A 26,896-nucleotide genomic window follows, 5' to 3' on the forward strand; every position below is an offset into this window, starting at 1 on the left:
CAAAAGCCCAGGACCAGATGGCTTCACAGGCGAATTCTATCAAACATTTAGAGAAGAGCTAACACCTATCCTTCTCAAACTCTTCCAAAATATAGCAGAGGGAGGAACACCCCCAAACTCATTCTACGAGGCCACCATCACCCTGATACCAAAACCAGACAAAGAGACTTTTAATTTGTTTCCATGGAGGGAATTTTCTCACACAGGGAGATGAGTGATTAAAAGATGAATGGGGTCAAATATTCATGCTTATTCAGTAAAGTAGCGTCCACACATCCCAGAAGTAATCTCAGTGTCTAAACAGCAAGACAGGAGGTTGACAGTGTTTCCTCCTGAACACCCAGACTGGATCAATTCAGTTGGCTGTTCTCAGCTAGTCACCTAGGGGATTTAGCAGACAACCCAGTCTGTCTGCTAAATCTCTGAACTATCTGGATAATTACCAGAACTTCCACTTCACTTTCTCTTGAGCATCCTTGGCTTTGAAAGGCAAGATGCAGTTACCACAGCCCAGCCCTTGAGAGCACCCGGGAGACAGGAAGCGGGTGTGATTTTTTTTGGGGGGGGGCTGGGGAATGTATGTGTCTTATCACTTCTTACCTGTTCAATAAAAAGGTTAATTGATTGGAAAATCTAGCACGATCTGAAGTGGGCTTTCCACGCGCTTCCTTGTTTCATTTGCTTCGTATTATGTCTCTATGTAATAATGGCATCTATTTCTCACCTCTCTCTCCACAATAAATAAGCTCTAGGAGAGGAGAGACTGTCTTCTGGTCGATTTCCAGAGCCCAGGACGGTGACTGGCACACAGTAGGTGCTTTATGTAATAAAGGCATAAACAGTTATCTCACAATCGGCTGGAGGAGACTCAAGAACATATTTTAACTCATAATAAAAAGCAGTCAACAATGTATGATACACCTGAGTGGATGTCTAGTTATGCATTAAAACTCCTGTTTAACGTTTGATGTAAAATCACCATGGTGAGCCCACAGAGGCCAGCTTGTCTGCTTCCTTTGCCCCCTGTGAGTGCCTCAGTGTGTCCACCTCACAGGGACAAACGCGGTATTAGAACTGCAAGAGCCACTTAACTGGGATGTGGAAACTCCAATGCCTGTGGGGTCAGATGCCCAGCGCAGGGACAAATGGGCCACAGGGACAGTGGACGCTGTCCCCCAAGCCGACGGGCAGGGTTCAGCCCTGGCCAGGGCTGCCGTGGTAGACTGCAGGCTTCCTTTGGATTTTTCTCGGAAAACTGGAATCTGGACTTTCATGTGAATTACCTCAACTTCTAAATGTCGGCATTTAATTAGAAAAACTTAACACACAGTGCCAGCCAAATTAAAAAAAAAAAAAAATTGAGCCCTATTTGGCTAATAAACTGCTATTATTTGACCTCTGCTGGACATTTTAACTTGGGGGTTTCTTCAGTTTGATTTCCTTTCATCCTCTCTGAAGAATCTTGGATCCCTGTTCTATCTGGTTCCTATGGAGATTTAGTGAGGAGTTTCAGAGTTTTACCTTGGCTTTGGCCTGGCAGCCCCCTAAGACCCTGCTTTGGGAAAGTTCTCCTGGGCTCCATGCTGTGTGGCCCCAGGCCATGTAAAAAATGTGTCCAAGGCCTCTCACGGAACGCAGATGCCTCTAGATCCTGGACAAAGTTGATAATCTGCAGCCTCTTCAGTCTGTGCCAGTGATGGGCAGGGAGGTGCATGAAGGGAGAAGAGGGTGGGAGGGAGGGAGACAAACGGGGAAGGAGGGAGGGAGGGGAAGAGAGAGAGAACAGTTTGAGGAATAGAAAGTCCTCTATGGGGGAAGGGGGGGTGGTGAGATGAACTGGGAGATTGGCGTTGACATACATACGCTACTACGTATAAAATAGATAAGTAATGAGAACCTACTGTGTAGCACAGGGAACGCTACTCAACGCTCTGTGGTGACCTAGATGGGAAGGAAATCCAAAACAGAGGGGATGTATGTATACGTATAGCTGATTCACTTTGCTGTACAGCAGAAACTAACACAGCATTGTGAAGCAGCTATACTCCAATAAATATTAATTTAAAAAAAAGAGAGAAAGAGAAAGAAAGCCCTCTACGGCCTGTCTGCACCGGGTCATTGCAGCTCCGGAGCCTGGGATAGCAGGTAGCTTTGAGCGAGTGCTCAGCTGAGAGGTGCGGGCGACAGCACCCTCGGACCTTCTTGCTCAGCTTGGTGGGTTGTGTGCTGAGAAGCGGCGGCTGTGGCGGCCGATAACTGCTCCGGGGAATCGCTGTGGTCTGGAGCACCCTGGGTGGGGGGACCTGGGAGGTTAGCCGTCCCCTTGAGCCAGTCCCCCCAGAGAACAGGGTGCCGTCCATGCGGGTTTCTTCAGTTCCGCTGCAAAACAAAAAGGGAAACAAAGAAATAATAATATCTCTTTTTAAATTTATTATTATTTATTTATTTTTTGGCCGGGTCACGCGGCTTGCGGGATCTTCGTTCCGCGACCAGGGCTCGAATCCGGGCCCTCGGCAGTGAGAGTGGAGTCCTAACCACTGGACCGCCAGGCAATTCCCAGAAATGATAATTTTAAAAACCCCACAAAACTTCTTGGTTGCACACAACATTGTTAATCAAACTGTACTCCGATGTAAAATTTAAAAAAAAAACCAAAAAACAAAAAAACTTCTTGGGCCTCGGAGGTGTTGTGAGTGGATACACGTCACCAGAAACCAGGTGCCCGGGAGGCCGGAGCATCCCTGATGGCCCAGGGGAAGTTCTGTCTGGAGACGCAGATCCGCTTCTGGAACGGGACCTCCTCGCACCTCTGACCCCGCGGGGGCTTCAGCTCAGGCTCCAACCTCGAAGAAAATCTCTTTGATGTTTTTGTGTTACTTGGTGTCATCAGAAGCACAGAAGCACAGACGGAAAGAGAAAGACCTGGAGGAGGGAGGGAGTTTGCACGAGGACCAGAGGACGGGGAGGTGCCGGAGGTCCCTGGGGTGCAGGCCAGATGCTCTCAGCCTGTGCGCCGCCAGCAGGCCTGCGATCCCCCCGAAGGTGTGTATACGTAGAATTGGTGTACATCACATTTCATATTAGCTGTGCCTCATTGTTCTCAGGAAAGGACCCAGGGCTTTCCTTAAACTCGTGGAAGCGACCATGACCCCCTGCAGGCTAAGAACTGCCGACTTACCTGACTTGAGCCCGGAGACCTACGGATAGTGTGAGACGCAGAAAAGGCCTCAGACAGGCCCGAGGAGCAGCCTTTGGAGGATGGAGATGCCGGTGATGCCGCGGCCGTGGTGAGTTTGGGGAAAAGGTCCAGGGTGGTGACTGTGGGATGGGCGGGGACGGGGCGGTCAGGCCAGGAGTCCGATGCCTAAGGGAGAAGCTCCGGCGCCCGGCGGAGGTGAGGGCAGAGGCTGGGAGGGGAGGGCAGGTCCGGGGAGACCTTTGTAAGATACCAGATGCTTGGGGCTGTTTAAATATCGGTGAGAGAAGCACAGATCAGGAGCACCGGCTTCAGAGGAGGTGGGAGGGGATGGAATCCGGAACAAAAGAGGAAAAATTGAGGCTCACAGTAGACCTTTGAATAAACGAAGTTAACATATTTGCCGTATGCATTTTGGGGGATCACGTGTTGAATAGGTGAATTGCTAATGGCTGCATGACCTTGGGGAGTCCCCAGGCCCTGGGACTCCATCCTCTCGTCTGTGTGGGGTGGAGAGAAACAGATCGCTGATAGTCAAGTGCTCGGAGAGCTGCCTTCCGCCCAGGAGTCCGCGTGTAGTTAAAGACCGAGACCCCTGAGCCGGCCGGCTGCACCGTCACCTGCCGTTAAGGTCCAGGAGAGGAAAGAACACCCCCCGACAGAACTGTAGTGGAGTCTTGTTAAGGGAACTTTTGAGTTCCTTAATTATCTGTCCCCAAACCAACCTAAAACCAGCCTCTCTCCCGACTTCGAACACTGCAGGTTAGCTTTGTCTCTTTCTGAACTTTCTATGCACAGAATCGTATAGAACCTCCTGCTCTGTCTCGGCCTTGTTTGCTCACCGCTGCGTTTATGAGGTTTGTCCTTGGCACTGCACACCATTGTCATTATCACTTACAAAGTGATGCGCTTTGGCTGTCTTGGATGGGACATTTTCCCGCTTGCTTCTCAGTTGTCTTCCATCTTTCGTCAATTGTCTTTATGGAGGTTATAGGCCAATGTGACAGATACTTTTCAGGGTAGAGATCGGTACATAAACATCTGCAGTAACTTTAAGGAAGCAGTGTGGAGTGGTGTTTTAAGAACGTGGCTCGTGATCTTGAGTCTGAATTCTGCCACGGCAGCAGGTAGTCCTGAGTAGCTCTTTATCCTCTTTGGACCCTGGGTTTCCAGTCTGCAAATGGAATGATAACCCTTAACTCATAACGTCTGCAAACCCCTTAGCCCACTGTTGGGCACACAAGAGCAGACACAGATGGGGGCTCTGATTATACAGCCTCAGACTCTATTTTAAAAAATCAGTTTATTTCTCTTCTGAAAAATGTAATCATGGCTATTCTGTTTAATTGGAATGGAACTAGCTGTCTATTGAAAACTAAGCATAAATTAGTTGTGTGGTTTGCATTTCATGGGTTGGAGAAAATTCAGCTGAAAATTTTTCTGCCCACTCGTGGATTTTCATGCCAAAACAGAAAGAAACAATCTCTAATTTTTGCAGCAAAATATTTCAAACAAATAAGTGCTAGTTTCTTTTATTTTATCAATATATTTGTGTATGTGTTCAAAATTACCTAGTTTCCTAATAACAGAAACAACAAATTTTATTTTTTATTTTTTAAAATGTTTATTTTATATTGGAGTATAGACGAATTACAATGTTGTGTTAGTTTCAGGTGTACGGCCAAGTGATTCAGTTGTACATATACATATATTCATTCTTTTCCAGATTCTTTTCCCATATAGGTTATTACAGAGTACTGAGTAGAGTTCCTTGTGCTATACAGTAGGTCCTTGTAGAAACAGCAAGTTTTAGATTAAACAAAAAAAAAAGACCATTTATGGCAGGATACTAGGGTAACTCATGGGTTCAAACTTTGACCTTGAGAAGGACAGGCATCCAAGGGTCCTGGGACCTTAACAGTAAGAATTTATGATTAAAAAAATTATACTCCAATAAAGATATTAAAAGAAAAAAGAATTTATGGAACTGCCCTCGAGAAGACTGCCATTGATGAGATTTAGCTTTTCAAAATGCTCAATTTCCATGTTTTTCCATTCAAAAGTTAAAGTTTTTGATAAGGAGGAGCTAACTAGCCCGGATTGGATCCTGTGCTGACATCAAAGAGTGAGCTTTTTTTGGGGAAAAAAAATTTGCTATTCACTGGCTATGTTGCCTCCTAGTGGTTCCATATTTTCAACAGTCTGTCAAAGCTTCTCACTTCTGTGAAATATTGAACATCTCTTTAATCCATTTGCTTGACTTAAAAGCCAAGAAGAGAAGCTATAATAGGGGTGAGGAGGAAGGAGCTGGGTTCTGTTTATTCTGCTAATTCCGCTGCCCTGCTGATTTATCACCAGTGCGCAGAAGGGCCTTCGGTTATTCATGGAAAGTACTTGCTTTGCTGTAAAGAATTAGACTCGACCTCCATCACTGTTTGGGGTTCTGTCATTTATTAAAATAGCAGCCTCCAAAATTAGAATTTTAGTTCATCAGCTCCAAAGCACTTGTGGAATGACTTTAACTATGAAAATATCCATAAATTAAAGATGTTCTGAACCGGGTTCTAATGGAAACTATTTCATGTGTATGAGGGTGAAACACAGACAGTAACTATTTATTTTTGAATGTGGGCTGTGTGCAAAAGATTAGACTGAGCTGTTTCTCACGCTTATTTAATTCTTATAAAGTTAAATTATGAGGTAGAGATCATCAGTATTCAGCCTTATTTTAGAGGCAGAGGACTGAAGCTTCAAGGTTTTTAATAACTTCCTCAAGTGTGTGTGGAGAACACGTAGCAGAGTGAAGACTTGGTCCCGGGTTCTCTGCCTCTAAGTCTGATATTCTTTGGATGGTACCGCCTGACTCGTATCGTCTGAGTGCTTCCCAAGCCCACTGGGTGTGTCGCCGTCCATGGAAGGGAGCTTGGGTCCTGGTGTCTGCAGGGCAGACCTGACAGGAAGGGGAGCTCAAGAATCAGCTTGGACAGAGAGGATGTTACATCAAAAGCCCAAGTCATGGACTTCCCTGGTGGCGCAGTGGTTAAGAATCCGCCTGCCAATGCGGAGGACACGGGTTCGAGCCCTGGTCCGGGAAGATCCCACAAGCCGCAGAGCAACTAAGCCCGTGCGCCACAACTACTGCACCTGCGCTCTAGAGCCCGCGAGCCACAACTACTGAGCCTGCGTGCCACAACTACCGAAGCCTGCGCACTTAGAGCCCGTGCTTTGCGACAAGAGAAGCCACCACAATGAGAAGCCCGCGCACCGCAACAAAGAGTAGCCCCCGCTCACCGCAACTAGAGAAAGCCTGCACGCAGCAACAAAGACCCAACGCAGCCAAAAATTAATTAATTAATTAATTATTTTTAAAAAGCCAAAGTCATCACCAGAAAAGGCAAAAGCATGCACCCTTAGATGTGAGCCTAGGATACAGCAGAGACAGAAGCTTGGCGCCCAGGAAGTGCAGAGAGCAGAGATTTATGGGGGCTTTAGTTTAGACATTTAAGAGACAGTCTGTGAACAGGACTAGAGCAGATATATTGGCTGCACAGGAGAGCACTGAGTGGGACCTATTGCTCAGAGGAGCTCCGTGGAGCTGGTGTTTCCTTTCTTCCTATGTCCTGTAACTTGCCAAACTCTACAGAACCAGGGTTTCTCTGGGGCTTTTTGGTGGGAATGCATATAGTGTCTGGAAGCTTCTATGAAGTGAGATCCCAGATATATGTCTCCAGCCACAGTTGTTTTGTTGAATCAGGTACTGGACAGTATTGCCTGTGGTGCTTGGGAGCTAGGATCTCTTATTCCAAGGATTTTGGTTGTATTTCCCAATAATGGGGTGGATCCTTGGACCAAGGACCCACGTGGTTCCAAGTATGTTGACTAAAGCAAGAGGTGGTGAAATGGGTTTGATGTGGATGGAATGGGAAGTTATAAGCTGTTGGCTGATGGGTGTGCAATTTCAGATACGTGGGCTGTCCCCAAAATTTGATGCTCCAGACGGTCAAAAGCTGCTTCCTGTGGAGTAAACCCAGACACTACTGGCTTAAGCCCATGTAACATGCAGACCCATTCATAGACCAGGTAATTCTTACCAGCTTTTCTCTGATGGTTAAGTTCTACACCTGGCCCCTACCATTCCAGAATCCCATTATTCCCACTAGATCAGGTACATTAACTCCACTGTAGTGTCCGCCACCACAGTCTCTGCCTACAGAGCTGGAAAGCTCTTCTTGTTGCCTTGGTGAATGGCGTTTCTTCACAGCCCTCATAAGGAGTGGCTAGCAGATTGCCCCCAGTGGAATCATATAAAATTCCCGTTTCTCAGAACCTTCAGGATTCTCTTCAGCGTTCTCCTGATGTCCTGGCATTCTGACCTCTTTAACAGCAGTCCATGGCTAAGTTCAAGCTTCAGTTAGCCAGTGGAACAGACTTTCATACCATTCACAGGGGCTCAAACCAACCCAGTGAATCCCACATCCCAGATGAGATTGACTCATATCAATGAATTCAGAGAGGCTGAGTCTCCTATTCCAGCCTCCTTGGTCTTACGTCTGAAGAATCCACGTCCACCGATGCTCACAGGCTCTGTCAGCAAGTTCAGCCAAGTCTTTGAACCCTTTAGTGTACAGACGACCTCCTTGTAGAGCAGGTGTTATTCCTTCCCCTCTGGGATATTTGGGGATCTAACTCATCAGGGCCTAGAGGCAATGGGAGATAGTGGGTGTGTGTCCTGAGACGAACAGGCATTAGTTTGGAAACCAACTTTTATGACTGTATCACTGAAAGACTTGTATGCTGAGGAGGACTGATTTTCTCAGAATGGGGTGAAGAGACAGGAGGGGATTTCAGTGAACTTAGAAGCTCAGTTCTTAACTTGATCCATGTCTGCCTTAATGTTCCCACTCTGTGATTCAGAGTCCCACTTCACTTATTTTAGTACAACACACCTGAAGGGGTCAAGCATTTCCTTGGTGCTGTAACTCCGCTCATCCTGCAATCAGACTCTGGCTTAGTTATATGTCAGTTCTATCTACTCTGTGACTAGGGGTTTGGGGACCCACTCAAAGCTGTGTGGAGTGTTTTCTGGTTCTCTCAATATTCTCACCGTGTTCTCATATTCGTGTTCATGTTCACATTTGAATTCATGCTTTATTTTTCACTTCCCCTTTCCCCTGGTATGCTTGCTCTCTAGGGCCATCGGGAGAAGCAGCACCGTCCCACCACCTTTACCACCACTATTGTGTCCACAGCGCCACGGACACCTGCTGTCCTGGGAACTTGCACTCCATCCACACACCGTGTTATGCTACCTATAATGCCAGTTGGAGTGATCCTGGCATGTGGAAGCTTGGCTAGGCAGTAGGCCCGAGTTAATCCAATATTAATCTAAGTGTTGCTGTGAAGTTGTTTTCTAAGTATGTTAAGAATCTTGAGATGCGGAGATTATCCTGGGTTATGTGTAATTGCAAAAGTCCTTAAGCAGGGAGGCAAGAGGGTCAGAGTAAGTAGTAGGAGATGCGACCTTGGAGTGACCCAAAGAAGGGGCCGTGAGCCAAGGAATGCAGGGGCCTCTAGAAGCTAAAAAGGCTTATATCTGCCTTTCACAGTGGAGCCTGAATTCCCACCTCTGGGCCACTTGTCTCTAACCAGCCAGCTGATTGGTCAATTAGATTTTTTAAAAAAAAAGACCCAAACACCTATTTTTCTTGTAGCCATTGCATTGCATTTTTTAACTCCTCACTAATTCATCATTGTGGTATTGTGTAAAAGGCACTGAAGTGCCAAATGCAAAGTAAATACCGGAAAGAAAAAAAACAGACGTAGAGAGTTTAAAAAATATAGTCTCACGTTAACTCGTAGCAGAAATTTGTTCTAAGAATATGAAGTCTTTCTCTTAATACGAGGAAATGAAGCAAAACAAAATGCAAACAGCAAAAAAAGTTGTAAATAAAGGCTGGAAGTCTTAGGACTGCCCGATGACTGGTGAGAGGTCCCCTGGTGGTCAGTTCAGAACCGACGCAGAATCGATGTTTGCATTCAGACGTGCACATTTGTTCTTTCAGCCCTCTAGAAAAGGAAGCCCTTTCTACAAAAATAAAGGTTCTTAGGAGTAAAACTGCACGCTAGGTGGTGCAGGGCTACTCACGCTGCAGCTGCGAGCTGGTCTGCAGCATTTACTGCCCGCGAGGAGGACAGAGGTGAGAGGAAGGTGTGGGAAATTTACAGCGATTGGAATCTGAAAACAACCTACTTTGGATGCTTTGTGCATTTTGTATATGCTAAGAAACAAGACAGCAAGCCCCAAATGAAGTTATTATACTGAGCCCCATGTCACCAAACTGAGACCTAATTTCATTACAGTCTCTGCTCTCCCAGAAATGGAATCTTTTTTCTTCTTTTTTTAAATTGAAGTATAGTGGATGTACCAATATTATATAAGTTACAGGTGTACAATATAGTGATTCACAATGTTTAAAGGTTATACTCCATTTACAGTTATTATAAAATATTGGCTATATTCCCTGTGCTGTACAATAGGTCCTTGTAGCTTATTTTATACCTAATAGTTTATACCTCTTACTCCCCCCTCCCCTCCTCTCCCCACTGGTCACCCCTAGCTTGTTGTCTGTCTGTGAGTCTGCTTCTTTTTTGTTATATCCACTAGGCTCTTGTGTTTTTAGGTCCCGCATATACATGAGATCACACAGCATCTGTCTTTCTCTGTCTGACGTACGTCACTTAGCACAGTGCCCTCCAAGTCCACCCATGTTGCTGCAAATGGCAAAGTTTCATTCTTTTTTTTTTTTTAATCAGAAATAGAATCTGAAAGCAGTCAATCAGGAATGGACGTCCAGCACCAGCGGGGTCATGTGCCTGGTAGACCCCGGGCGTGCCCTGAAGGGAGTGACCTTGACACAACTAGCCTGCTGTTTGCGGGCGTCACCTCCTTGCTCCCGCTCCCTCTGCCTGCAAAGTCTCACTGTGTGCAGCCCCTCGGAGCGCCTCTCCGTCTGCCGGATGGGATGCCGCGGATCCCTTTATTCAAGTGGATCCTTGAACAAAGCCCATAAGATCTCAAAATGTACTCAGCTGAGTTTTAGTTTTTAACCTATGTTTTCTCCACTTTATTTCTCTGAAACTTCATTGTCTTTTACCAAAGTATTTTTAGTCCGTGACAGATCGGAGGACAAATGAAGCAAAAACCCCAAAAAACCCCTCCAACCCTTGTCTGCCGCCAGGGCTACTTGCATGCAGTGCTCAGCTTTGTCCACCAGGTGTCGCCTTAGCGCCAGAGTTGCTCCTAAAGGCTGGGGCATCCCGGGCGGGAGAGGCCGCGGGGGGCTTCCTCGCTGCGGTTAAAGGGTAGAAGAGAAGGCCAGCCCTAAACAGCACAGTAGATCGCTCCCTGGTGTAACTCTTTATCCTCAGCAGGCAAACGGAGGCATGATTCCAGTGACGAGAGGAACGTTTCGGAGTGTCCCCGGGTCACTGCTCTCATGCCAGGGGCAGTCGCGGCCGACGGATGGCGCAGAGCTGCCTGTGACGTCGGGGGCTGGCGGGCTGCTGGCCTCCAGACAGAGGTCTGAGCATACGCCGTGGTCCCGCTTCTCGAACCCGAGCGCCTCAGAATCACCCGCAGGGCCTGTGGGCGCCATGGAGGCTCTGACTCGGCAGGTCCGACACACTCTGGGGACCACGTCCCCAGCAGTGCCCCTGTCCTGCGACAAAGCGCTCTGGCCTTGGAGTTAGACCCCGGCTCACAGCCAAGCCCTGCCTCTCAGATGACCGAGTCACCTGGGGCAGGTGACCTGCAGGTGACCTGGGGCCATTGCAAGTCTGTCTCCTTACGTTTACATGGCGACGCTGATGGCGGTCAGAACCACTTGGGACAGTCCGTGTGGCAGTGGAGCCGAAAACCTGGTCTCCAGGGAGAATGTGGACTTTTGTGGAGCCTGAAGCTTATACAGTTTTGAGAACGAATACCAAAGTATACACAGAGAAGTGACTGCCAACTTCGTAAATGCATCCCACTAATCCCCCAATACATGTGTACCAATCTCAGCTTCCACTTAGCTGTATCCCCAAACTGTTGTCATAACAAATTACAGTTAAAATATCCCATTTCACACACTGTATGAAAACATGACCATGTGAGTCCAGGGCTAGGACCCTTCTCAGGGCTTCCTTAGGAGGGGGCCCAGGTACAGGAAGGGTCTTGAGGCTTAAACTTCCTGAGCTTTATGGCTCAGCGGCCTCTGCCTGGAACGTTCTAAGCCAATGGTTACTCATGATTATTTGCTGGGCTCCTAATTTCAGCATGTGGCATTCATCTTCAATAAGTTTAAATGAGCTGAAAAAAGTGCAAGGAATCATTAACTTTTGTTACTATTTGGAGGCGATGTTAGTAGTATACTAAATATATATATGTATAATTTATTTTTTTTAAATGAAGAAGTCACTTCTATTTGAAGTCAGAATTGAATTACAAAATGCAGGGACTTTGGTCTAGACGGAGTATTTTTTTAAAACTGTATTCAGCTTCTAAAGAGTTATGACAAACCAGGAGCATAAAGTCAAGCAACAGATGAGGAAGAAATTTGAAACCTGTAATTTACTGATTTATTTATTTCAGCACAGAACTCCATTTTGCTTAACCCAGTGGATCTTCTTCAAGTTTCAAGACAAAGACCAGATGACTAAACACCTTCTGTTAACATTGGAAACCAGCCACAGTTGAGGTGAGTCACCAAAATTCAGGGGGGAGAGGAGGGCTAGGGTGACGCCACGAAGGTCTCCCACCCTGTCACTCCGCCAGCACTGCTGAGTGTCCCCTAGCTTCTGTAAACCTTGACTGTTCTCCAGAGCTCGGAGAAGGTTAATCCTGACAGTTTTTGCCAGGTTTCTCAGTGTTACTTGGGAGGGATGGCCTCTGGGTGTCCCTCCTCTGCCATTTTTGCTGACATCACTCTAAAGATACATTAAATTATACTTTTAGTATGCATTTTCTGACCTACAATCAATCCTAGCATGCACTGAGGAAGGAAGCATAGCGCCCAACTTCACATTTTACATGGGGGCTCCACTGCCAAACATCTGACTGAGGCTATACCCAGATGTATTCCATTGTCAGTTCAGCTAGGGCATTCATGTGCATCTCTTTACAAGACTTCTGTCCTTTATTCCTAGGCAAATCAACATTTATTACTGATTTACAGAAACTGGCATTTCTTCATTAGCTGTTTGATTTATTTAATCCTCACGTGATCCCGTGCCATAGACATGAACTCACTGACAAAAATACACAGAGAAAGAGGAACTGTGTGGAAAGGCAGGTGGGAACAGGCAATTTCAGCCTTTCTGGAGCCATGCGGCAGAGTCTTTCTTGCCTTTGAAGCTCTGGGAGAGAAGATGGTAGTTGTGTTCAATCCTGTGGCATGTTCCTCGTTCAAGGCACACTCAGGGCCACCAACATTGCTATGGGAAAGGTGAATCCCTGGGATGTGAGGCTTGTGAAAAGCAAAACACCTTCGCAGAAAAACTTCCATGTTAATCTGAGTAGCTTTTTTTATCGTCATACTATAACACGAGGATAGAATGGAGACTTTCAGAGCAAGAAGCCAGGAGATTTGGGGTCTAGACTGTTACTAACAAGCTCAGCAGGTCACGCCCCTCTCAGGGGTGGGAGACTTGAAGATTTCCTGCTGGTCCATCACCTCTTCAAGGACAGGCATCACATCTTTTCCTCTCCTGCCAAATAACTACAACAGTGTTTCATACTAATAGCTGCTCAATACGTTTTCTAACAATAATAATATAAAATGACATTATATATGTTATACAATAATATAACAACAGTAATACATGATTAATAGCTGCTCAATACATTTTCTAACAATAATAATATCAAATGATATTATATATGTTATATAATATTATAACAACAATACATGATTAATAGCTGCTCAATACATTTTCTAACAATAATAATATAAAATGATGTATATGTTATACAGTAACAACAATAATACATGATTAATAGCTGCTCAGTACATTTTCTAACAATAATAATATAAAATGTTATTATATGTTATATAATAATATAACAATAGTAATAAACAATAGCTGCTCGATACATTTTCTAAATGCATGAATATGCCTGAGTGTCCTCATTTATAAAGAATAGAGTTTAGATTTAATGATCTTGGAGGTCTTTTCTGGTTCTGATATCCTAACACAAATCATTTAAAGCCAGTTAATCTAATTCATTTCTTACATATTCAATAAGCATTGCAAATTCTTTTTCTTTTATTTAAGAAACAATATTAAACATACGGAGAGGGCATTGCACTGGCTCCTGAGTTGGGCCTGACCTTGAACCCTGACTCCACCTTTACTGCTGGAAGGCTTTGGCCAAAGGTTGGGATCATGCCGATGTTAGAGTATCACTGTGCTGAGTAAACAACAGCAGTAATAATAATCAAAACAACAGTTCGTGGGTTTTGAGCCCTTGCTATAGGCCAGGGAACAGCCACACAGTGTAAGTTACAGATGTACACAGTCGGTCCTCCGTATCCACAGGTCCCGCATCCGTGGATTCAACCAACTGCAGCATCAAAAATAGTCAGAAAAAAAAATTCCAGAAAGTTCCAAAAAGCAAAGCGTAACTTTGCCACATTGACAACCACTTGCATAGCCCTTATGTTGTATCAGGTATGATAAGTGATTTAGAGACGAGTTGAAGAGTCTGGGAGGAGGGGCCCAGGGCACACGTAAACACTAGGCCGTGACACATAAGGGACCTGAGCAGCCAGGAGTTTGGTGTTTGCTGGGGGTCGTCCCTGGCGCCAGCTCCGCGGGGGTGCTGCGGGACGACGGTCGTGTACGCCATGTCTGTTGTGGGTAACGTATCTGTGTCACATGCCACACTCTTACCCCACGAGCGGGGGCACTGGGGCCTTGGTAGTCTACGCAGCCCAGCCTGGCCTGCGCAGGCGGGGCGGTGCACAGGGGCTTCCAGCCCCGGCACGTTAGAATGAGGCTCTGCGAGCAGCGCGTGTCCACGCTGAGAGGTCCCTCCTGGCCGCACGGCAGGCGGCCAGCCGGCCCCTGAGGACCCCTGGCGGGGGAGACAAACGCCTACACCTAAGCGCCTACCTGAGTGATGTAAGGAAGGGCTGACCGAGCGCATTTGGGGCATCTGGGCTGGTGAAGGGGCCTGGAGGAGCTTTCCCAGGACGGGGCCTCCAGAGGCGCCTGGGAGGCCCTGACAGGTGACGGGAAGGGGACGGAGAGGGGCAGGGCGGTGGCAGAGCAGGGGCAGAGACGGTGATGGCGTCGGGGAGCGGGGCTTCAGGAAATGAAGCGCGGGCACGTGGCCAGGCGGCGCGCGCCTGACTGTGAGCCCTGCAGGGCGCGAGGACGATCTGGACGCGCGCCTGCAGGTGCGGCCTGGACAGCATCTCGTGTGCCTTCCGGAGGCTCCTGCCTTTGGCTGGGCTGGACCCGCCGCAGCTTTTGGCGGGGGATCCGAGCGGAAAACGAACGGGTGTGTGTGCAGAGGCGGCCCGGACGCGTGGGCAGCCCCCGGGGGGGAACCCGGGCATCTGCTCCTCTCGCGCGCTCCCCCCGCCGCCCCGGCCCGGCGCTTCGAATCCCAGCATCATTCGGTCGCGTTTGCCACCTGCTGAACAATCCGAAAGTCAGGAGCTGTTGTCGCCTCAGCCTCCCCCTTCACTCCGCACAGGCCGCTTGGCTTCGTAGAGTCATTTTCAAAACGCGGATGATGTCCTACGACTGCCCGTTCCATCTGTTCCTCCCTGTCGGAGGCCTGGCGCCTTCGCGGGGCCTGGGAGCAGGGCGCACGCCAGGAGAGGCTGGGGACGCAGCTGCGCGTTCTCTCCTGCCGCCCCGGACCATCTTCCCATCCATCCTTCCGCGCAGGACTGAAGACCACCTCTCCTTCTGGTGAGGCCAAGCCTCTGCTAATTCTCACATAAAGAAAAGGAAATAATGTGGACCGTCTTCCCATTACTATCAGTGGGCCAGCACGACAGTCCTAATAGACACCCAGGAACGTGTTACAACACACACGCACACTGAGTTCAAAATAAATCTTCCATAGGTACAGCTTGCTAAAACTCTGTATGTGAGAGCTTATTTCTGTACATTTTATTTTATTTTATTTTTAAAGAAGGATCCTGGTAAAGGTAGTTTTTTTTTTTTTAATTTATTTATTTATGGCTGTGTTGGGTCTTCGTTTCTGTGCGAGGGCTTTCTCTAGTTGTGGCAAGCGGGGGCCACTCTTCATCGCGGTGCACGGACCTCTCACTATCGCGGCCTCTCTTGTTGTGGAGCACAGGCTCCAGATGCGCAGGCTCAGTAATTGTGGCTCACGGGCCCAGTTGCTCCGTGGCATGTGGGATCTTCCCAGACCAGGGCTCGAACCCGTGTCCCCTGCATTGGCAGACAGACTCTCAACCACTGCGCCACCAGGGAAGCCCTGTACATTTTACTTTTTAAAATAAATGCCAAGCTAAAATTCATGATAAAAATCGTTCTCACTTAAGAGATGGAGAATCAGTTCATTCACAACATGAAGCATCAAGGTCGTGTGAGTGAAAGTAACTTGGGGGTGCAGGTGAGCTTTGGGATTCTGTAGAAGCACTGACAGGTGTACATTTGATCACTAGAGTTTAAGAGCTATCAGCAAAGAGAAATGGAGTGTTTTTGAAATAGAAATATTTAACTGAAGTTTTAAGAAAATCACAGCTTTATAAGCTGCTGTTAAAAATATTATTCTTTTGCAGATATTTGTCATGTTTAATTGCCTGCAGATACGCATATTTTTTTGCCTTCAACAGTAATACAACTTTTATAAAAATTATCCTAGATTACCATCCTTGCTTCTTTGATTTAGTAAATTCTTTTCTTGAATGTTTTAATATTTGCATTGGATGTCTATGGAGTGTGTGTTGTGTTTGCCAATTGAAGTAGAAAAATTTAACACAGCTACCAAAGGTCTCAGTCAGCAACTAGCAAGAGCTGTCTTTTATTTTATAGTTGTAGCAAGAACTCCTCCTAGTGGACTTTCTCCAAATTATTTACTGCATTTTCAGAAAAAGACACAAAGAAAAGAAACAGCATGAGATCAATAAATCATAACAGCTGATATCTTTCACCAGTGGTGCAGAAAAATTTCTTTCTGTCTTTATGGAATAAATTGAACGAACTTACAAAGTACGTAAAACAAGTATGGGTAATCAAAAAAAAAACCTAGATTCAATTTCTGGTTATTATCTACCTTACACCATGCTATTTATTTGGGAAACATAATTCTAATACCACTTAATTCTAATTACAAAATTATTCAGATGCATAGATGAATATGTTTGCATTTACTAGGTGTACTCTGGATATTTGTGAAATTGCTTGAAAAGGTGTTTTTAACAGCTATAGAACAAGCTAAATGTTAAATGCCTGATTCTTAAAGAAGACTATGTGCATGGTGACTACTAATTTTTACCTAGTCAAAACTGTACCCTCTGAACCTCTCCTAACTGCTAGGCAACGCAAAGCAAAAACTTTTCAAAAATAATTTGTGTCAAATTATAGCATTTTAATACACAAGCAATAAACTAAAGTCTATGATTTAAAAAGATATTATATATGGGATAACTTCTAGTATGTTTACTCTGAAAGCAAGAAAAGAATTTAGCAGACACTTTTTAATTCTACTGGTCAGATCCTGTTTAGCTTCTTCCCAGAACTCTGCTGGCTATTTTCTCCAAAATCCTATTTACTAAATATACACGTGAAGTAAAATCCCAGACAGGATTGTGGGTCTTTGACTATAGGATTTACTTTTACTCTGTTTACTACAACATTGCTGCATTAACTTCTTTCTTTCTTTCTTTCTTTTTTTAATAGAAGTATAGTTGATTTACAATGTTGTATTAACCTCTGCTGTACAGCAAAGTGATTCAGTTGTACAAATATATACATTCTTTTTGATGTTCTTTTCCGTTATGGTTTATCACAGGATACTGAATACAATTCCCTGTGCTATACAGTAGGACCTTGTTGTGTATCCATTCTATATATAATAGCTTACATCTGCTAACACCAGACTCTCAATCCATCCCTCCCTCCACTCCCCTTCCCCCTTGGCTTGTAGCTTCTTTCTTTTAGTATCTGCAAAATGATTCTTAAGTAGGGAGACACTTAGCCTTAAACATTATTACGAGCTGAATAAACACAGATCTTATCAAAGAGTTTACTTAATAAATAATAAAATGAGACATTTAAAAAAAAGCTAGATCCCTCCAGCTCACTAAAATGAAAAAGACCTTTCACTGGGGCACCCTGCTTCCTTGTTATCCCTCTTACACACAGATCAATTATAGTCCCTGACATGATCCCAAACGTTCGGGTACCAGAAGCTGTAAGCCACGCCTCTGACTCAATGATTTCTTATTGGTTGTTCAAATGGTGCAAATGGTTTTCTGAAATGAAGCTTTTTGTGATTAATGCACCTCAATTCTGCAATTCAGTGAACGCATTTTCATATTTTTTATTACTGACTATAGCTCCTCTTTAATCATGAGACACATTCTGTACGTGGAACATGTTGGAGGCACATATTAAGCATTACTGCTTTGAAACCTGTTGGCTTATTACCACTTTCAAAGACCGCACTCTTTTACCCAGGATCTGAACAAATTTATCATTTAATTGGTGTAGGTGGAGTGCTAAATGTGAACTAAACAAACATAACACCATCTCACGTGGTCTTTATATCCCAGTCGTGATGTATTCAGATGGTTCTGTTTTAAGGAAGAAACAACTGTTCCATCCAGGCTGGGTTTTCACTGGGGCAGGAGAACCGTGGGTACATCGGTGGCCGGTGGTTACACAGAATACGGCTTTACAGGTACCTGCCATACACATGTGAGGGACCAGCATGGCAGGGTGATTGCCGGCTTGCTTTGTTTATGACACATCTTACTTTCCGTACGTTACCTGCAGTCCCCCCAAGGCATCGCGTGTGGTCTGGTTCCCGGGTCAGAGGTCCTGAGTGCCCCCAGACCCCGTGGCTCTCCATCTAGAGCTGGGAGGCCTCGTCAAAGCAGAGGGTGCTGGGCCCACCCCAGAGGGCAGGGTGGGGCCTGGGCAGATGCATTCCTAACAGATTTCCAGGAGATGCAGGTGCCGCTGGATCGAGGCGTTTTGAGGAGTACTTGTGCTATCTAAATATTACCTTCATCAGGCCCAAGATAAACCCCACGTCGTCCACATGGATCTCATTTTCTTACTTTTTTAACCAGGTTATGGGGTTACAGTGTGTCAGGGCCTGAGATGGGTCTTCCCTGGGAGGATCACGTCCGTTCTCACAAAGGCTTCGGATGCAGTGGGAGAGCGTGGAGCCCCGGAGAGCGGCGGGCGTCCGAGGCTGGGAGTTGCAGGTGAAGAGGTGCTGGGGCAGCAGAGCACAGAGTCGGGAAGAGCTGTCCCCTTGCCAGGGTGTGGAGTCTCGGAGGGCAGTTCCCGAGCGCTCCTGTCTCTGGAATTCTCATTTCAGGAGCCGGTGAAGGACCCGCTCCAGACTCCCACCGACCTGGGCTGGAACCCGTCTCTCCACTCCCAAGCAACATTGCATTCGGCAAATTACTGGATCTCTCTGAGCCTCCATTTCCTAATTTCTGAAGTGAGGAGAATACAACATACGCAGGGATGCTATTGAAAATGTAAAGAAAAATGTCAGGACACTTCCTGTGATTCGACACAAATCCCCAGTAGCTGAAAACACCATGGAAATAACAAAGGGATAGAGACCTTCCGTCTCTAAATCCTCCGAGGTGACACTAAGGCCAATGTAAAATCTTGCCTCAGATAACGTGTCCTGTCCGTCCTAGAGGGAAGCAAATACCTTAAATGAGCTGCATGGAGTAGCTTGCTATGTGCTACCGTCTTGTCAATATTAGAACAAAAGTCACGCCACCAGACTTGCTAATCCCCTGTTGTAACAGTTTTAGATGTTTTCCGTGAAGTGTGATCAAGAGAACATTCATTGAACAAATACTTATTGCACACCCACTACGTGCCAGGCAGTTTTTCAGCCTCTCCGGCTACAGCAATGACACAGATGCACCTGTTCAGACCAGTTTACCTTCCTGTAAGCAGCATTCCTTCATGTGCAGGAAAGTGTTGGTGATACCTTGTGAAGGACTTGAAGTCCTCAAGTAGTTATATATATTTTATTTTATTTTATTTTATTTATTTATTTTTGGCTGTGCTGGGTCTTCGTTTCTGTACGAGGGCTTTCTCTAGTTGCGGCGAGCGGGGGGACCACTCCTCATCGCGGTGTGCGGGCCTCTCACTGTGGCGGCCTCTCTTGTTGCGGAGCACAGGCTCCAGACGCACGGGCTCAGTAGTTGTGGCTCACGGGCCTAGTCGCTCCGCGGCATGTGGGATCTTCCCAGACCAGGGCTCGAACCCGTGTCCCCTGCATTGGCAGGCAGATTCTCAACCACTGCGCCACCAGGGAAGCCCCTAGTTATATATATTTTAAATACTTATCCACAACCTGTTTTAACACAAAGGCAATTAGGGTCTCATAGTGCTTTAATATTATTTACTTGATGATAAGAAACAGTTAGATAGGGCTCAATACGATTCACTGGGGGCTCCTTTATTTCTAAGGCTAGAGCTTCCCAGGCAGTGGCAGGCCTGGGAGGGCCGCGGGTGAGCAGGGATCATGGAGCAGAGCCACGGGAGGGGGCAGGCCTGCCCTTAGGGCTAGCGGATCTGCACTGAACATTGGCCTTTGGCCATTGGCTACATGGGAGCTGCCTGTCCTTTGACCTGACCCATCAGCAAGCTATAGGTGACATTTATTCTGCCTTAGGAATTGTTTCTTTACTTTCCATGCCCTTTATTTGTGTAGTATCTTCATCCTGTACCTTTTCTTAGACTGTTTTGCATATAAAATTGGGCTCCATGAAGAGGGGCTGTTTGGAGGCTTCACTGGAAACTCTCAGAACAAAGTTGCATTGCAATGTATCCTTTAGGTAATGCCCCTCCGCCGCCTTGCTAAGATGGATGGTGAAGTGTAAGGACACGGGTGGTGTCTGATAATGCTGGTGAGAAACGTGGTTTCAATCACGCCCTGAATCCTCAGGCATCCTGGTATATATGTGTATATTTTGAAATAATTAGCACGATAAATTTAGTAAATATCCGTCACCTTATAAATATAATTTTTTTCTTGTGACAACTTTTAAGATCTTAGCAAGTTGCAAATACACTGTAAATTGTTGTCAACCGTAGTCCCATCCTCTACCTTCCATCCCCAGGACTTATTTATCTTATAACTGGAGATTTGTACCTTTTGACCACCCTCACCCATGTCACCCACCCTCCACCCCTGCCTCTGGTGACCACCAATCTGTTCTTTGTATCTATAAATTCAGTTTTTTTAGATCCCTCACATAAGTAAGAGCATACAGTATGTCTTTCTCTGTCTGACTTATTTCACTTACCATAATGCCCTCTAGGTCCATCCGTGTTGTCACAAATGGTGGGATTTCCATCTTTTTCATGGATGAGTAATAGTCCATTGTATGTACACATCAGGTCTTTACCCATTTATCCGAGAGGCGGGGAGCGGCCCAAGTGGAATGTTGTCCGGCACCCTCCCTGCCCTGGGGCAGCCTGGCAGCGACACGAACCCATCCACGTTCTCAGATCAGGTCAGTGATGTGGGATGATTATTACTAACAGCACTGCCAGCTTGGAGCTTGCTGCAGGTACTATTCTCCTATCATACATATTAGAGCATTAAAATCACTGAGAAGTCCTGCAGTAGACACATTTGCTTAACTTCACTTAAGCCAGTGTTTCCCAGACGTGTTTGACCACAGGCCACTTAATCAGGCCCACAGATCTGAGGACCACGGCTCTATGGGGGAGGTCAGGGTCCCTCACCTTTCAGGCATCCTGTAACCTAAGCAGGTACCGACTGGCTGGAGTTGCCCAGCTGTCAGAACTGTGCATTCATTCGTCCATCCATCAGTTTGTACCGAGGGCCCATCCCGCCCAAGGACCGTTTCAGGCCCTCAAACGCCCTCAAAGTGTCCACTGCAGGAGGAAGCAGAAGGTGAGGGCACAGGTGTCTGACTGCAGGCAGAGAAAGATGGGTGCTCTTCCTACCCGGCGCTGAAGGGAGGCCTCTGGACGGGTGATGGGTGAGCAGAGGAGGAGGGAGCCCCCAGGAGGCCTGGGAAGAGGCTTCCAGGTAGAGGGCGTGAGGGCAGCACCGGCCTCATCTGCCCTAGGAATGGGGGAGGGTGGTGACCCGACTGCAGGAAGGAGGGCGGTGGTCTGCGAGGGGCCTGGGGCGAGACAGACAGGCCCCCAGGCCACTGCAAAGGCCTGGGACTGGGCCGCAGGGGTTGTGGATCCACGGGAGGGCCCTGAGCAGGATGGCAGGTGGCGTCTTTGCAGGGATCCCGTGGCAGGTGTGTGCAGGGCAGAGGCAGGGGTGGAAGCAGGGCGGGGTTCAAGGCTCCCCTCTAATCCAGGCAAGAGGCTGCGGCCTGGGCCAGGCTGGTGGCAGTGGCCACAAGGAAAAGGAGCTGAAATCTGCAGCTACTTCTCAGGTTGAGCTGAGGGTTGGCTGATGCGTTAGGCGTGGAATCCATTTAAGATCACAATGTTATTGCCCACAGGAAGTTCAATGTGCAAACAGATGGCACATACTCGCTGGTTTCCCAGCACCGCTCTGGGTCGCTCAGGCTCTACCACTAACCAGCTGCGTGTTTGCAGCTTCTCCTCGGAGTGCCACTGCCCGGGGTGAGACTGGACCAGACGGGTCCAGGGCCTATGACCCCGGCTCCACGCCCATGATTTCCAGCATCCGTAGGAGGCTATTTGGACGTGGAAAGGCAGCTCCGTACATTATTAACCACAATTAAGAACATGTATATCAATTAAATACATATAATTAAAGAAGTGGATGTTGGGAAAGGGGAAAAGTTTGATCTTTCAATAGAAGTTTATTCTGATACGTGAACATGGGAATCCAGACGCTCAGGGGACAGAGAGGACACGGGGAGGCGTCTGCCTGGACCCACATCCAGGGAACCCGGTGGAGTTCTGAGCAACCGGGCAGCCCCAGGTGGGCAGAATTCAGCTTTTGTTCGCTTGCCTGAATGCGGTTCAGGAGGCACGGCTTTAGGATCCTCTCCCCGGGTCCTGCGGAAGCTGGGTGGCCAGGTGCCCTCAGTCTGAAGTAATTCAACACCCCTCCCTCCAGTGGCAGGAACTCCCTCCTTGAAAAACAATGCCAAGCTCTTGGAAGAGAAATGCAAAGAGAGGAGGAGAGAAAACAAGCGACCTCAGTGAGGTAGGTTTTCTTGAATCAAAGTGGGATGCGCTGTGGTTCGGTGACCTGTGTCTCGGGGTGAGACGCCCTTGGGGAGTTCTTCCCGGGAGGGGCCGGGGGTGGGTGGGTCAGGCGTCTTGAGGGGGGCCACACACCACCATGGTGACCATTCACGCTGCAGACGTGGTGGGCTTTGCGTGGCTGGCAATCTTGGTGGACAATGCCGTTTATGAGCCTGGCACGCTCTTCAGATGTGGACTTTACCTAAGTCAATAAAGCCATCTGTCTGGTCAAAGTTTTGTTTTGTACTGAAGTGGCTTCTTAGGAAAACGGCTAAGCATTCAGCTGTTTCAGGAGAAACAAGAAACACCGGCTTGCTTTTCCTTTTTTTATCTTTAAGGAAAATAACCCCTTTAAAAAGAGTGAAGAAAAATCTCCAGAATTCAAGTCAGCAGAGTGTACCTTTATTTTAAAGACAAATGCTGGGGTGGTTTGAGGATTTTTTACAAATTGGTCTAGTTTTTAAAGTGTGGTACAACCATGGAACTAAGAAAAACTATTTTTAATCACATATTTACAGAAAGCCATGTTATATATAATTTATCTATCTATAAACTTAACAAACTGATATAACCACAGTTAAACATTAAATATTAATTTGCCATACTCTGCATTACAAATTAAAAATTTCTCTCCCTGGACTAATGCATTTTAAAATTCTTTAAGTCATTGTGTGAAGTGGCTGAGGGGTTGTTCTCACACTTTTTATTTTTATAATTACTTAGTCATCCCCATTGAGGGAACGTGTCATTGTAGATTGAGTGAGGCCATAAATCAAATATAGGAAGCTGTGGTAAGCTGCTCAAATGAAAACCAAGACAGTTTTCATTTTAGAATTGAAATTAGCTTATGCTAAATTTTGATTCAAAATCAAAAAGAACTATTTTTTTAAACTCAGGAAAATTCAAGCTTCAAAGTTATTATGAAAACTTAATTTCTTTTGGAAATTAGAGTATCCTGATAATATAAGGCTAGAAATAAAATGGCAAAAAATATTATTAACAAAAGCACTTTTGAACAGATCCAGATTCAGTTAGTTGGATTAAGATTTTAGGTATCTAACTTCTTGATCAAATAAAAGTAACAGACAATTTGGTAACTTACCTAAATTATTTAAATTTTGTCAGCTTCCAAAGAGAAATAATATTCAATTAAAAAGAAAATCTATTGAGGAAAGTATTTTTTGATGAGTCTTTAAATCCACATAGACATCTTCATTCTAAAGTTGATAATTTTATATGCTGGATTTGTTACATAGTTGTTCAGACAGAATGCTGTCTATTTTAACGATATATATACAATTTATGAGCTTTTATAAATTACGCTTTGCATCTTTCTTGAGTCTAATGCTTTATGAAGTGATGGGAAATCTGAAAGAAGGAAACATCACACTGATGGATAAATTGGCTTCATGCCTTAGGGAACCCACATCACCTTGACTGGCACATGGTCACCAAATGGCAAGAAAAACTGGTAGGAGATATTGTAGCATCGTAGCTTTGAGTGTTATTCAGAAGGGGCGCAACAGACACAAGTAGAAAAGTGAAGCATTAGAAGGCTGATCTGGAATCCATCCATTACGAGCTTTTAAAGTGGATCATTCACAAATGTCGACACTCTATTAGTAACAAATTATTTGATGCTACTTGGGTTTGTGTGCTACAATGGGCTGTGACATATCAGCATGTCTGGATTTCATGGGTGAGGACCACTGACTTAGACAAGCCACTCAGTCTTTATTTGCTTCAGTTTTCCTTCTCTGTGTGCTGAGTCTCTCTGGGGATTTTTTTGGTGCGTGAGGTTGTCGATTTCACTATTGAGTATTGGAGGACTCATTTAAAAATTTATTTGATTGAAGTATAGTTGATTTACAATGCTGTGGTTAACTTCTGCCATTCAGCAGAGTGATTCAGTTATACATGTATATACATACTTTTTCATATTCTTTTCCATTATGGTTTATCACAGGATATTTTATATAGTCCCCTGTTCTATACAGTAGGACCTTGTTGTTTATCCATTCTTCTTTTTAAATCTAATTTAATTAATTTATTTTTTTTATACAGCAGGTTCTTATTAGTTATCTATTTTATACATATTAGTGTATATATGTCAATCCCAATTTCCCAATTCATCCCACCCCACCCCCCTGCTTTCCCCCCTTGGTGTCCATACATTTGTTCTCTACATCTGTGTCTCTATTTCTGCCCTGCTAACCGGTCCATCTGTACCATTTTTCTAGCTTCCACATATATGCGTTAATATACGGTATTTGTTTTTCTCTTTCTGACTTACTGCGCTCCATATGACAGTCTCCAGGTCCATCCACGTCTCTACAGATGACCCAATTTCATTCCTTTTTATGGTTTCCATTCTTTATATACTAGTTTGCACCTGCTGATCGCAAACTCCCACTCCATCCCTCCCCCTGACCCCCGGCAACCACAAGTTTGTTCTCTATTGGAGGACTCACTATTGAATGTTGATTATTGACCATTGTTCCTTTTGACCAACTGAATTTTGGGTGCAAGTTAAACCCATTTTCCCCTTGTTCTTTGCTCTGAAAATATCCATGTAGGAGAGATAAAGAGGGGACTTTATGGGTCAAAATAACCAAAAGATTCTTAAAGATCATCTATCTGGTCTATCCCTCTCTCTCCAGTCTACATTCTATAAACTATTTAGAAATAGTCTGCATTATGCTTAGTGCTTTAGTAACTTTCACTTTATTAGCTGCATTATTTTAAAGCAGAAACAAATGTTTTGTATAGGTATTAAGCAATTTTCTCTCTCGTAAGGCATTTCCAGCTATGAGTAGTTTCGACACGCAGGCAGGTGGAAAGTGCTGGGTCAGTGGGCTGTGAGTGCCTCGTGCCCTCAGCCGGGCGGGTGGTATGTAACAGAGATGTCTAGGCAGGTAAACTGGATTGGGTTATGGAATGGATTTATCACAACTTGTAAAGGTGTGGGTCTTATTCTCCAGGTGGGTGACACGTCTACCTCGTTGCTAGCTTTGGTAGCAGGAGGGTGAAAGGTGAAGAGGTCACAGGTCGATTAGCAGGTTCTTGCAAAGTCTGGCAAGATATTATGAGGGCTCAAATCACGGCAGCTGAGATGAGAACCAACAGAGAAATTTGTTTCATTGATGAATCTGTGGGATTTTATGGCAAATTCAATGCTAAATACAAAGGGGAAAGAGAGACGGGAACCTTTGAGGAGTTTATCGTGGGTACACGATGGTGTCATTAGCTCCAGTGGGAGTTGATGTGGAGTAATATGGGAGAACTGGGATGAGGATGACATATTAGTGTGAAAACTACCCCAAAAGTGCCATGGACTATCCTACGTCACGGAGGAGTTTTAAACGCTACGAGCCACAAGCTGTGAGGTCAAACAGCCCTATCCAAGGTGTAGCCAGCACTGAACCACTTCCTCCATTGCATTTCACTTCTTCATCTCAAGTCGAGACTCTGTCTACCTCCTGGATAGAGATTCATGTCAGGTCTTGCAAGAGTAATGAACCTAAACAGCAGTTTTACTGACAAAATGCCCGTGGTGAAGTAGACTGAGTTGGAATCCCTGCCTTTAAGTATTTATACCGTTTGAGTCATGCCAAGATTGTCACTCTGAACGTTGTTTCTGGGTTTAGCAGACGGAGGCTTTGGAAACCAAATAGTCTGTGTTGTCCTCTGACAGAATCGCTCATCTCACAAACTCATTTCAAGCACCTCCTGCAGGACTTCTCTGCAGTGGGAGAAAGTTCGCAATATTTATTGAGTATCTACAGCATTTTAACAATTCAGAGAGAGCATAACATAGGTTATATTTTGCTATCTGTGTAAATTAGCGGCAATTTTACCAAATGTTAAAAAATTTTCTGCAGTATGTTAAAAGATCAGGTACATTGCTTCGTGTTTAAATTTATTTAGGTGTCGTTACATTAATTTCCATACTTCCTTAAAGGTTGGACCATATGAGAATGTCACTATCAAGGTAGTCATTGTCTAGAATTCTCGTGAGCTGAATTAAAAAAAAAATGACGAAGGTTCATTTTGACTATCGGATTTAATATTTATTTTCCTGCTTATGATGGAATTCCTGTTCCTAACCGTGTAGCTGAAGGGATGACTTTGTGCACGTAAACCAATGCAAAGTTGCTCATGCAAATGTTTTTGAAATGGCTAGAGTATTACTCTGGCTGATTTGACTGCTATTTTGGATTTTTTTTCCTGTTCTGTTTTATTGATGCACTTGGGTTC

At 45.5% G+C, this 26,896-nt stretch overlaps 2 protein-coding genes across 4 annotated transcripts in view; both read left to right on the plus strand.

Moving 5' to 3' along the window:
* RB1CC1 (RB1 inducible coiled-coil 1) overlaps nucleotides 1-6,568 on the plus strand; it is a 117,642-nt gene extending 111,074 nt beyond the window's left edge. The window contains exon 25 of the mRNA XM_082362983.1: nucleotides 3,105-6,568. Coding sequence (XP_082219109.1) covers nucleotides 3,105-3,148 — 44 coding nt within the window. The 3' untranslated portion in view covers nucleotides 3,149-6,568. The remainder of the gene's footprint in view (nucleotides 1-3,104) is intronic.
* Nucleotides 1-26,896, plus strand: part of ST18 (ST18 C2H2C-type zinc finger transcription factor) — a 372,885-nt gene that overhangs the window by 56,166 nt on the left and 289,823 nt on the right. For 2 of the 3 annotated variants that reach the window (XM_082362995.1, XM_082362997.1), the window contains exon 1: nucleotides 14,355-15,160. The gene's annotated coding sequence lies outside the window, so the exon portion shown is untranslated. Of the gene's footprint in view, nucleotides 1-14,354; nucleotides 15,161-19,626; nucleotides 22,599-26,896 lie in introns of those variants that run through there. The other variant, XM_082362994.1, reaches the window with a different exon arrangement.

This window comes from Balaenoptera borealis, assembly GCF_965194805.1.
Source record: "Balaenoptera borealis genome assembly, chromosome: 17".
Lineage (NCBI taxonomy): Eukaryota > Metazoa > Chordata > Mammalia > Artiodactyla > Balaenopteridae > Balaenoptera > Balaenoptera borealis.